Source organism: Stegodyphus dumicola, chromosome 6 (genome assembly GCF_044657685.1).
Source record: "Stegodyphus dumicola isolate Sdum_Otavi_A_Nest chromosome 6, ASM4465768v1".
Classification (NCBI taxonomy): domain Eukaryota; kingdom Metazoa; phylum Arthropoda; class Arachnida; order Araneae; family Eresidae; genus Stegodyphus; species Stegodyphus dumicola.
This window is the reverse complement of record NC_140773.1, coordinates 189,879,470-189,892,824: the sequence shown is the minus strand read 5'-3', so window position 1 is coordinate 189,892,824 and position 13,355 is coordinate 189,879,470. Positions and strand designations below refer to the sequence as shown.

At 37.0% G+C, this 13,355-nt stretch overlaps 1 protein-coding gene across 1 annotated transcript in view; it reads right to left on the bottom strand.

The window, feature by feature from the left end:
* The window catches only part of LOC118202160 (zinc metalloproteinase nas-13-like), a 197,657-nt gene that overhangs the window by 22,157 nt on the left and 162,145 nt on the right, over positions 1 to 13,355 (bottom strand). Inside the window, exon 4 of the mRNA XM_085817930.1 lies at positions 7,538 to 7,655. Within this exon, the coding sequence (XP_085674056.1) occupies positions 7,538 to 7,655 (118 nt within the window). The remainder of the gene's footprint in view (positions 1 to 7,537; positions 7,656 to 13,355) is intronic.

Genomic DNA, 13,355 nt, shown 5'->3' with positions numbered 1-13,355 from the left:
AATTAAAATTTACGGAAATTAATCTCAAAACAACCTATTATCTGGAGAAATGTTAACTGGAGTTGTTTGAATCCATCGTTGTTGACTTACGACAAATAACTGTAGAATTTTGAAATGTTACTCAGGAGACATTCAATTAAAAGATTAACTACTGCCAGCGGCTTTTCTATTTCTTATAAATTGCAGTTGAAACTAGATATTTTTTCTTTTCTCGTTTAGTATTATATGGTTTTGTCATCCTTCCATATGATCCTTCCTTTTCCGAGTTTCGGTTTTTAGATAATCCTAAACATCTGCCTGATGATATTTCTTCGGTCTCTTCCGTTTTAATGTTTTTCTTTTTTATATATAAGATTGTGTGACTGCAAGTTTGATTTACGATGTGATAAAGGTTTAAAATGCTCTGGTTTTTTTTAATTAATTTAAATTTATTTACTCTGTGAGTACATTTTCAGTAATTAGCGAGGTTTCGTCTCCAGTATGACGTTTACACCTAGAAGTGAGCGCTTAAATTGAAAGTAAATTAAAATGCTTTATTGTTTCTATCATTATTTTTATTAGGAAGAGTTATTAGAAATCTGAGCTTTCGTAACTTATGATCTATTGCAGTTTGCAAAGACAACTCAAAATTATACATTTCAAATGAAGTTAAAAATGGAAATACTACACTAAAATAATTTATGTCAAACGGATGATTCAAAAGCGATTCATTAGGTTAGAGTCTGTTCACAGAAATACGTAATTAAGAGCTCGATTATGTAGCCACATAGATAGTACACTAATCAATGCCAAGATTAAACCGTTCTGTCATGCCTACCAGGTCCCGAGCGTTTAAAGCCATCTAAGCGCTGTTGTTTAACAGTAGCTCAAATCCTGGCGAAAGAATTGTCTACATGGCTGTTTTCACGATTTTGTTATGAGTAATGTAAAAACGAACTAGTTACATTTAGAAAGATTTTCAGAAGCCATCTCTCACCCTTGACAGATAACCAGCCACATTTGGCATAATCCACTAAATGTACTTGGCCACTCTAACATGAGATATTTGGCTGAATTTATTGAGATAGCCAACAAGAAGCGATGTAGCGAATACGGAATAAGAAATATTTCAGGGAAAAGAACATAGTTTCTTTACAAACTAAAACTATTTAAAATAAGAATTTTACATGCTTTGCACAAAACAAGTTTCCTCGGGATCTGGAATTCAGGGTTTGATTTAAATGTTCATACAGTCAGAAGAGTTTTTTACCGGGCAGAAATATCATCTAAAACAGCCTTTGAGAATCTTTCGCCATTAAAGTACGGAGTAAGAAATTAAAGTAGCAAAATGCTGAATGTTTCAGAGCAAAGTCTGTGCTCTTTGGACACAATCTGAAAACTCTGAACTTCTTCATAGTAAGCCAGAATAAAATCTGAAAAATGACACTGATTTTAAAATTGGTTTCTGTCTCTAACGGCCCCTGACATGAAGAACTTGATTACTAGGCTAGTGAGCTCCATGTAAGGGTCTATCAGTTTTCATCCGTTGATGGACCCCTTGCATGGAGGCTAACTGCTTAGAAGGCTAATGAGAAAGGTTTAATGACAGATAGCCATGACTTGTGTTTTGTTAACCTAAAAAAAAGATCTCGTATAAATTGAAGAAGAGAACAACATTCCGTGGCGTCATGTGTTCTCTTAATGTGTCGTCATGTGTTATATATGTCGAAGTTTTAACTTCTGGCTTTAAGAACTTTTATATCTAGAAGAAGTTTGTAATAAGAAATATTTTCTGAAATTATAGGAAGCATCCGCATTACAATGGCATTTTCTACTTTATTTATTTAATCATATGGCTTCGTGTCATACGCATTCACATTAGATTTTGAAATTTGTATTTTTATTTGACACTATGTGTCATGTCAGATAATTTAATCTAAATTTACTTAATAGCGTTTTGCAAAATCAGTGTTTTTGTGTACGTATGTTTGAATATAATTTTGATTACGCTGTATTTAAACTCAACTACAAACTCTAAAACTATCAGTTTTAGAGTAATTTCTAAATTCAAAGTTAACATATTAAATATCGGAACAATGTTTCATAATTGTACAGATTTTAAACTTGGAGGATAGCTACCCTGAAAGTTCAGGACACACTTATATTTGCGCAGATTTTTTCTTTCGTAGCTGAAAATTAATAAATCTACGAATAGAATCAGACTGCCGATGAGTATGTACAATTTGACATGAAGATACTGTCTGCTAACGTTCCTCCAAAATTATGAACATTTCGAAAATCGGAACGCCATATAATTATTTACGTACAAAAATTACTTTTTTCTGTATGTCTCACAGAAAAAAAAAAAAGTGAATAGCTTTTATTGTTTAGTTTCAAGTTCTGTCATGCAGGTAAATTGTGCATTTCTGCTTTAAAAGTTGTCGAGACATTAGGATTTTTTGGAAGCATTTGAAAAATGAGCAACACCTTCGCCGGGAATCGAACCACGGACCTCTGAAATACGCGCCTAGCATGCAAACCACTACACCACGAAAGCCCGCTAAGAAGGCGGGAGAAATACCTTATATACTCATCCCTTTAAAGGGCGACTGGGATTTAGGGGACCCAATCGCCAAATCCTGAGTGTGGAGAATCATCCTGCCCCACGCTGTTAATTCGGGCGCCACTGTAGAGACGTTAGGTTTTTTGGAAACAGGAAACTTAAAAAATGAGCAACACCTTTGCCGGGAATCGAACCATGGAACTTTGGAATATGCGCCCAACGTGCAGATCATTACACCACGAAGACACGCTAAGAAGGCGAGAGAAATACCTTATAAAGTAATTTAGTTATGTTGTTCTTATGTTCCGGTTAAAGTTTTTATGCCCGTATTTAACCTGAATGCAATAGTTATAGAATTATCAACAATTTAAAAGTTGCGAGTTAAGCCTAATGAGGCCACCATTTGTTTACATTTGAAATTCTTAGTAGAATACTGAATTAAATCAGTCGGTGCACCAACTTCAGTGTCTTTTGCCCTCTGAAACATTGAACTACTATAACTTTGATCATCTGAACTACCGTAGCATGCAAATGCAAAGAAGACTGTAAATAATTTTCACTGTCATGTAAAAGTAATGTAAAAATATCACTGTAATATTCATTGTAAAAACTCTGTAAAAAGTATCTCTTCAATAAATTATTTCCACTGGGTGGGCTATTTCTGTTAGGTATCACCTTAGGTCGGAAGCCCTCTACGTGGTGCAAAGAGTAAAGTTTCTTTCGCCCAGTGGGACCAAAAGTTAACTTTGAGTTATGTGCACCGAAAATGGTGTCTTTCTGCCCGAAGGTCAAATTTCTTGTTTTGGCGCAGAAATCCGAATTTTATCTGTAAAATTTTTTAAACTGTTTTTAACTGCATTTGGTGTTTTAGGTTTTTATGTATTTTATTGATTCTTAATGAAGATGTTTTTGAGCTTTTATGTATTTTTGCCTTGCCACGAAGTGAGAAGTGAATTAATTAAATGAGAAATATATCTCTAACAAAATTCTAGAAAGTATGTTTAAATGAAATTCAGCAAAAAGTGTGTACAGTTTAATAGGCGGCACAAGGATGTCATATCGTCATTTAGATTTTTTTCTTAATTGTGGCCGGTCTGCTACTTTCAGATCCTGCATTTGGCCCGCGTGAAATTTGAGTTGTAGACCACGGTAATGAATTAAAAGCGAATTATTAAGAGACTCATTTTTCTTTTTTTTTTTTTAAATTTGAGCCATGATTGAAAATAAAACGGATAGATATACAAAACGCGTAATTCTACCGATGGCTAGATTTTGATCACCCTCTAACGAATAAAAGCTACTTAAAGATTATAAATCATAAAGGGAATCACTTATAAAGATCAAGACACGACGCATACTCAAATTGTATGGAATAAATTAAATAGAACACGTAATAAATATGTAAACATACGCAATGAATAATATTGTACGTACCATGTTACTAGTACCAACAATTTTCGTAACATGATCAGTGAAATTTGTAAGCTTGAGGAGATACTTGATTTTGCTGATATCAACATTAACTGCACCATTGTTAAAATTTTATCAATGCTTGATATAAAATTTCACCAATAATGAATACAATTCATTTGAAGAATTGAAATTGGAAATATATTATAATGCGATCTGCATAAAAGACGCAAAACTGAATTATGATGCAAAGTGTTTGCACACTTAAAAAAATTTCCATCTTACTCCTCAAATCTGAGAACTTAAAAGTTATGTCTTAAATATAACTTATATATTAAATATTAAATATAACTTAAATATATGTTATATAAAATATAATTTGAATATGTATTATATGTCTTAAATCATTTTATATATTATGCAATGTTTAAAAACATATTAATTCGCAAATACTATATTCAACTTTCAAATACATATAATTCTAATTTTCATTTATTAATATAATATTTGAAATATTTGATTTCAGCAACATGCCCTTTATGGAAATTCAGGATACGCCCTTGGAAAGGTCAAATATGAATCAGATAAGAATTTTGAAAACTCGCACGTTTCAGATCGGACGTATTTGGAACCCCATGAAGGCTTCAATGCCATGCAATGACAGAGGAAAGAATACTCAATCTGAGATTTTAATTGAGAAGCTCAGTTATGTAACATTTAATACAAGGCATAAAGATAGCTTAAAGAAATGATATGTGTGCAAATGTTTGATAATGGGAATTTAAATTAACAGCTTTCAGTTCAGAAATGACACAGATTTCTGATTAATTAATTTCGCCTACAATGCAAGGTTAAGAATACAGTATATGCATAAATAAAAAGTAATTAAAGTTCGGTTCATGACAAAGCTTTACATTAAATGTGAATCGTTTAGAGGTATCGTGAAACGAGAAATTTGAAAAGGCATTTTCGGTGTTTCCATGAAGTATATTTTAGATCTGCTTCTCGTAATATATTAGGCGATACTCGTAATGCTTGTGTGGATTCTCTTATATATTCCGGAAGAAGTGTTACATCATTTCTTTTACGAACGAAAAAATCTTTTTGTAGAATTCCCAAGGAGTTGCGAGTAGGCTGTCCTGAAAAATGAATTCCTTTAGCGTAACTTAAATGTGGGATCAAGAGTATAAGAACAAGTCAATGAGAAGAAGATATAAATTTTGCATGGAAGAATGCATGGTCTATGAAGTGTCCACGAATTAAATAGTGCAAAATTCTTGCTGTATGGCAACTGGCTTCCAGTTCTGGTGGAACGCATGATGAAATGCATGCGAATGAAATGCTATTAGCAGAAATCTAGTAAATTGTTCTGAACTCCATTCTTAGTTCAAAGTAACAGAATTTCCATGATCATTCTTTCTTTCTTTTCTTTTCTTTTTTTTTTTTTTTTAACAAAGACACAATGTACAAAAATAAACGCCTTTAAAAAATAATAGTATAAATTTAAAACAAAACTGAAATTTACTTTAAAATAAATTTTTAATAAAAGCCTAATCCCTTATATTGTTTTTTGCCTCATTTAATATTTTACATTGACGTCTTTCCCACAGAAAGATCCTAAACAGTTATAAGGTTTATTCTAAGTTTTTTACAGTTAATTTTAAACCACTTTCCTGTCGCTTCTAATTTCAGCTTACACATTTCCTGCCAGATCGTGTTTTCAGGATCGCGGTTAAATTCAAATGAAGGAGGAGAAAGTATTTAAAATTGAAGTTCTACTGACATCATTAGAGAGCCAGAGATTGCGCGCGTTCGCCTCTTAGGCTACACTCTCTCTAGCTATTTCTACGCTCGGCCGTATATCAGGCCCTTGATAGCTTCGCCGTTTAGTTAGCGTTAAGGAGCCAACTCCTGTAGAATTGTGATGACTTCGGATATCTCTTTAGTTAAGTTTTATTCCGCAGCATTCTTGAGTTCAAGTCCAAGTACAGGCTTTTCTGTACGTCCTGAGAGAGGAAAGTCTGTTAAATTTATTTTGAATAATAAAGGTTAATTAACACTTCTCGAGTCTGTTCTCTGTCTACTGAACTAAAGCGATTATTCGCTTACCAGTTCTCAAGGTTCCACACATTTAGCTGTAAATTATAGGTTGGAATATTACACAACATTTTATTTGTTTAACATAGTTACACTAACTATGTTAAGCACAACGCAATGGAAGCTCTAACGGATATCTCATACTCCGCAGTCGCTTTGAACTAGCACTTGAAAAAATGATGCTCTCTTCTGTTTTATTTAGTTTTTCCCGTGCCGCCGAAAAATCTCTAATACCTTCTACTACTCGAAATTATTGCAAGGCATGTAAGGGCCGGATACGGTTGCAGTAGTTACATATAGGAATAAATTACATTTATTCAATCACAGCACCAGTTAGAGTTAAACAAGGACCAGACTAAAATGTCGTGAAGTTTAGAGGCTTTTGGCGATTTCTCTCCATATATGGCAACAAAAAATAATCGCCAAAACCATAGCCAGGTTAGCGATATCTCGTCAATAAATATGTTAAATACATTTGCCTCCTGTAATATTATTTTTCCGGCAGATAATCGTCTCTTCAAGCATTCCATGTTACATTATACAAAAATACTACAATTTCACACATAATATTACTTAAGTTATTTACATATATGCAAAATCTGTAACATATATAATATATTAATTTTATTCCGTTGTGGATAATCTTTGGGTGTGTGACAGCTCTACAATCTCAAGCTCAAATGGCAAAGGATTTGAAAATCTATCCTAATGTAGCAGCAATTGACTCTAATGTAGTACTATGAAAGCTTGTTCCTGGTCCGTCAACAAGTTCGTCAGCTTATGATAACTATTATATCGTTTAAATAAATTTCAAACTCCATATATTTATTAATTAATAAAGAAGCATTGTTTTCAGTTTCCATATGATTCCTCACATGGATATTTGTCGCCAGGTTATTCTCCCAGGGAAAGGGATTTTATCATACCATTCTGACAAGTTTATTGAAGGAATGACTCCAGTATTAAGGAACTGGGCTTTGTTCATAAAGATCTTCCGTAGAATGAAAAGCGTCGACTAATTAGAACTCCTTATTATATTAGTACACTTAAAAACACAAATTTCGTGCTTTCCAGCAGGTGATCAAGGCGATAGCCGAAAATCATGCTTTACTTTGATCCATCAGAGAATGTATTTCTGGCCGAGAATCCAAGAGAAAAGACCATTTAAAACACAGGATAATAGTTATTCAGTTCGGCGATATTTCTGCCTTACTCTGTTAAAGTTCAGTTTAAAAATTATACATGTAAAATACGAAAACTTATTTGTAGAGCTGATGTCTATTAGCATGAGTCTAAGTATGAATAAAAGCAGTAGTATTACAAAACAGCGCATCAAAACTGGCAGTAATTGCATGCTGACTCTGAGAATTAATATGAATTTTGACACAGCAAGACATAACATCAGCAGTTTGATATTGAGTTTGAGAACATTAAATGACAATGGTTTAGGTTGCTACATATCTATGGATGTAGAAGCTTATTACATACCCTCCATTTGGCGTTATGTATATATAATCTTCCTCCAAGCTCCTCGGAATAAACCGAATACAAGATAGATTCTGGAATTGGAGCATAGCTTTCGAGATCAGCTCTTTTCCTTTCTGGTCTGAAATTTACAAAATTAAATTAATTGAAGCAAAATAAGTTAAATAAAAAACAAACAATGTCTTCAATTATTTAAGCTTTACATAGATAATTTCCATATAAAAATACAGATGATGTTCATATATTTTTAGAAACACATTGATGCATTTTTAGATTTCGATAAAGAATTAGGAAAAAGCAAATGCTTTGTAATAAACATTTCTGGCAGGCCAGCGCGTCGCGCAGCTGCACCACAAGTCCGGGGTTCGATCCTCGAGCTGGGCATGGTTGACTCAGCGTTTCATCCCTTGACTGGGTCGATAAATTGAGTAACATGTTCGCTTGGGGACTAAACACTGGGGTCTTGACCACTTGTCCAGGGCTTGTCCACAAGTTGACCACTTATCCAAGGCATATGCTGATGCATTCCGGGGCCCAAGGTCAAGAAAGCAGATTTCAGGACACTTCAGGCCGTGGCCCACTAGTGCTGTTGCCTCTCTGAGTTTAGTTTTATAAATCAAAACCTTTAAAAAATGCATGGTATTAAAATTTTAAAGTGCAAAATAAGTAACATTGTTAATCAGAAAAAGAATACCGTGAATCGTTACTACTGCATGAAAAGAAGACTAACACTTGAAAAAGGTACTTTCTGTTTCTAACATTAAATCGTTGTTAATAAGAAAAAACCCGTCGTCGCTGAAATCAATTGCAAAGTCTTTAAAAACATGTGTATCATCAATAAGTAGAAACCTGTATGGAAACGAAATGAATAGCAGCAGATAAATGGAAATATATTTCGACCTTGATGAAGCATGGAGTTATCCAAATGACTAAAAAAAAAAAAAAAAAAAGGAACAGGAAGGGTGCATGCAGCTTTAGCCTACTTTCGAGAATATTTTCGAGAAAACCGCCAAAAATGTATTCTAGAATGTTCTCACTTCATCTATGACAAATCGCCAATTTTGTCTCAAAATACAGCCAAATGGGCAATTTCGTGCCAAATCTGGCATTCCGGCCGCTTTCTGGTAACCCTAAGCCCGCCGTTGACTCACACTCCTCAGCCGGCAGTATTCTTTTTCCGCTTCGCTGGAGGAGCTTCCTTTTCGACCCGCTTTGCGAAGAAGCTGTCTAAACGCGGACTAATTAATTTTTATATGATTTACCACGTTTTAATTTGGTAAACTCTGACCTTTTCCCACTCCGACGGTCAACCGGATGTCTTCTACCCCCCGTCGTCCTCGAATTGAAACCAGTCTACAAAGGTAAACAAGAGGTACTGGAGTAATACTAATCAGCCTGCTAATTAAGCCCATAATTGGCGTAGCATTCTGGAATAAACGGCATTCCTCAACTCAAGCCCCAGGAAGTGGAAGTTTCAAAATTTGGAGAAAATCCGTCAATAACTTCTGAATTTACTAATTTCTTCAGCAATTTTCGGGACTTAAGAAATTCTTCAATTTTTGCGATATTATACAGTGCAGTGTGAGTGTGTTTACCTATAATTTCTGTGTTTTTCTCAATCGGATTACATTGGATTACCTGCAGTGCAAGCAACAGATGAAAGCAGAAGAAACGTAACGGCCAAGGTAGGCCTTTTGTTCTTTAATTTTTTTAATTAGCAGCAATAATTAATTATCTCGTCTCCCAATTACCGCAAATATCTGCTATTTAACTAAATTAAATTTACTGGTCATCCTTAAATCCTTAAGTGACGAATAGTATACAGATTTAAAAAAAAAAACTCTCTAGAGAAACCGGACTATTAGGTTTTCGCTTAAATAAATTAATTAATTATCTGTACTTATCGGTTCTACTAAATTTACTCCAATTTGCTATGTATCTCAGTTCTCCTATTATCTGTACTCAAGTATAATTGCTGTATTTTTCTTGCACTCTGATAATGTTATCAATCACAATGTATTAACTGGCATTTGTGAAAGTAATGATCTAACTTTAGTTATTCAAATTAATTAATTATTTGTGGTTATCGGTACCACTTAATTAACATTTATCTTCACTGCACCTTGGTTCGCATATCTACTGTGCTCAACAGTGTTTTCACTTTTGTGCAATATACAAGGTAGCGAATGACAATAATATATTAAGTATAGAGTGCCACATTAATTCAGTGTTCAAGTAATCAAAACTTTATCTGCACCACAGTAACCTTAGTGATTAGTGTAGTACAAATTGTATACAATTGCTTAAATAGGGTAATTAATTGCTTAAATAGTGTAAATTGCTTAATAGTGTAACTGTGTAATAATTGCTTAAATAGTGTAACTATGTGCACAATCACCAAGAATAATGTGTAGTGCATAATGCAACACTAATTTAGTGCCGAAGTGTTAAAGTGTACAAATGTCATACTGTGATAATATACTGTGCAAGTGTTATCAAAAGTGTTCCGGGCAATCAGTGTTTAGCACACATCCCAAGTGTTTATAAAAGTGCTCTGTGTTCAAGTGTATAAGTATTTGCAACAGTATTCCACCCAATCTGTGTTTAGCACACAGCTCAAGTGTTCACAATAGTGTTCTCAGCGACAAAGTGATTATAATTTACTTTCTCCTGCAACTAAGCAATTGATGAAATATGCAAGAAAGTGACAACTCCATTTTAGCAAGGGACCTCGACCTTACAAATCCAGCCCAGAGAGACACTCTAAGCTACTCGGAGAAGATTCATTCATTTGCAGACGAGGCTCTGCGCATCAGCAAAACAAAGTGCGGCAAACCAGCAGTACTCCCAGCTGACTTACGAGACCAAATAAGATTTATAATAGAAGCACTCAGAAAGCTGGCCCTACAGGGTCCAGACAGCGATAACCCTCGGCCTACTACTGAAATAGGTGTGAACACTGAGGAAGAAGTTCTCACAGCACCGATCACCATACAGACGGCAGCTTCCAACAGCACACGCGTTAAATCTTACGCACAAATTGCCGCCCCGAAGCTGAAGCATACTATTCTCATTTATCCAACAGAGAATACAGCAACCTCTAGCAAAGACCTGAAAACAGTCTTCAACGAGAAATTTCCACTACAAAAGCTGGGAGTCAAAATTAGCACCATCCGGAACCTGCAGAAGGGAGGATTAGCGGTAGACTGCGTAACCAAAGAGGACGCAACGAAATTAGTCAACACCCTACAGAGTAAACAGGGGCAAGATCTGGTCAAGACCAGACAACCAAAGACCAGATTACCGAGATTGGCCATACACAGTGTGTCACCTGATGTCCAGCCAGAAGAATTGGAAAAAGCGCTCAGCTCCGAGTTCCATCTATCCAAAACATCAGCAAAGATCCTCTACCGTCTCAAAGACAGAGAAAATACTGTTGAATGGATCGTGGAGTGCCAACCAGCAGCTTACCGAAGTCTCCTCCAATGGCCCAAATTGTTCATTGTTTGGCAAAGACACCGCATCGCGGAACACTTCAATACCAAGAGATGTTTCCGATGCCAAGAGTTCGGTCATACTCAACAAGGCTGCACGAATAAAATCTACTGCGCCTTCTGTTCGGGCAACCACAGCATCAAGGACTGCCGCGCATGAAAGCCCACCTGTATCAACTGCGCAGATACAAATTTCCGAACACATAGTACAATGCCCTGCAACCATCCAGCATACGACATCCGATGCCCAACCTATGCACGGTATGTTGAGCGAATCCGACGAAGCACAATCTACGAATAACGCACAACGACCAAGTACCTCCGCACCAGCATGGACGCCACACAAAACGAAAAATCCACCCACTGAAGATCGACTAGAAACAAAAGTGGAAACCACCCAGCACCAGACACCCATACGATGCGCTCAAATTAATTTGCAGAGAGCAGAAGCTGCCTCAACCCAAGCCATACAACATGCAATACATCATAATTTAGACTTTCTTCTAATTCAGGAACCATACTGCCGTGAAGGCCAGGTGGCAAGTTTTTCCCTGGCATGGAAGATCTTCCAAAGGAAATCCACAGCAGAGCAGGCACCCAGAGCAGCCATTGCCTGCTGTAACCCTACCTGGACACCTTTCATGGTTTCAATGGTACGAGATTTCGTCTCCGTACTAGTTATCTTTAACAATCAACAGTTCATACTAAGCTCCGTTTATTCCTCCCCCAGTGATGACCTCACTGACGCAACTACAGCATATAATCACGTTAGACTGAAATGTCCTACGGTACCACACATCATTGGAGGCGACTTAAACGCCCACAACGTCATTTGGGGCTACCGTGACACGACTCCTAAGGGCCACGAAATGGAAAACTTCATGGCGAGCAATAACCTGCATTTGCATAACAGCCCCGGTGCACAGCCGACATTTGACAACTCGTATCATAAAGGCTGACCCGACATGACCCTTTCAACTCGGACATTGTCAACAATATTTACTCTTGGACTGTCATGGATGACGAAAGCAATTCCGATCATAAGTACATCCATTTCCTCATTCAAGTAGACACCAGCATTAGCATATTAAAAAGGTTTAAGCTTCCGGGTGGCAAGATTAGGCATCTGCATCGCATTCTCAGCGAAACTCTCAGAAGAGAAGAGATGGAGCTTAATACGCATAATGACCAGTATGATATGAATATCTACACAGATAATCTTCTCACCACTCTCAAGGACACATGCGAGCGAATTCTACCAATCAGGACTGCCAAGAAACTGCAAGGCATTACGTGGTGGACTAGGCAGCTGAGACAAATGCGCCAAAGGTGCAGAGCCTTACGTCGCCGTCTCCGAACGGCTGTAGACGGCACAGAAACGGAAAGGTTGCTAACTGCATTCCGACAAGCACGGGCTACTTATAAAAAAGCAATTCTAGAAGCCAAAATCAACAGCTGGCGCAATTTTTGTACCAGCAATAGCAATCCTTACGGAATCCTGCATAAACTGGCCACGCAGAAAATCTTCCAGCCGGCACAAGTGCCAGTGCAGCCAGGGAATCTACCACAAACAATTGACTTAGCAGGGTCCACGGCCACAGCACTGCTTGATGCAATCTTCCCAGCGGATCCAGAACAGGATGACACGACGGCCCAGCGACTTTTGAGAAACTCCACAGAGATCCCAAGAACGCCAGAAGATGTCCCCATTACAATGCAGGAAATCACTCACATCTTCCGCCATCTACCACTGAATTAGGCACCGGGTCCGGACGGACTTGATTATGCAATCTTAAAGGTCGCCTTCCGAGCACGGCCCACCTTCTTTCGCCTCTACTTCAATAAACTCCTGCACCACAGAGTATTTCCACAAGCTTTCAAGAAGGGACACGTGGTACTTTTTCTCAAAAAAGATAAGAACCCAATAGACCCCTGCTCCTTTCGTCCGATCTGTCTCCTTTCAGCGTTGGGTAAGATCTATGAAAAGATCATAGTTAACAGGCTGAAGTATCATATTCACAAAAACAACTTCCTCAGTCCCAAGCAATATGGCTTCCGTTCAGGTTGCTCAACCACACATGCCCTTCAACGAATATATGATGAAGTCCAGCTTAATCCTCACAGAATCTTCAGACTGCATTCATCTCAATAGACCTCCAGAGCGCTTTCGACACCCTTTGGTGGCCCGCCATCAAGCAGGCCCTCAGAGAGGCGCAATGCCCGGAGAACATCTACCAAGTCTTTGAGAGTTATCTCACAGATAGGCAATTACTTATGGCAAGCAATAATGGCATTGTTACTAAGACCCAAGTCAGAGGCTGTCCACA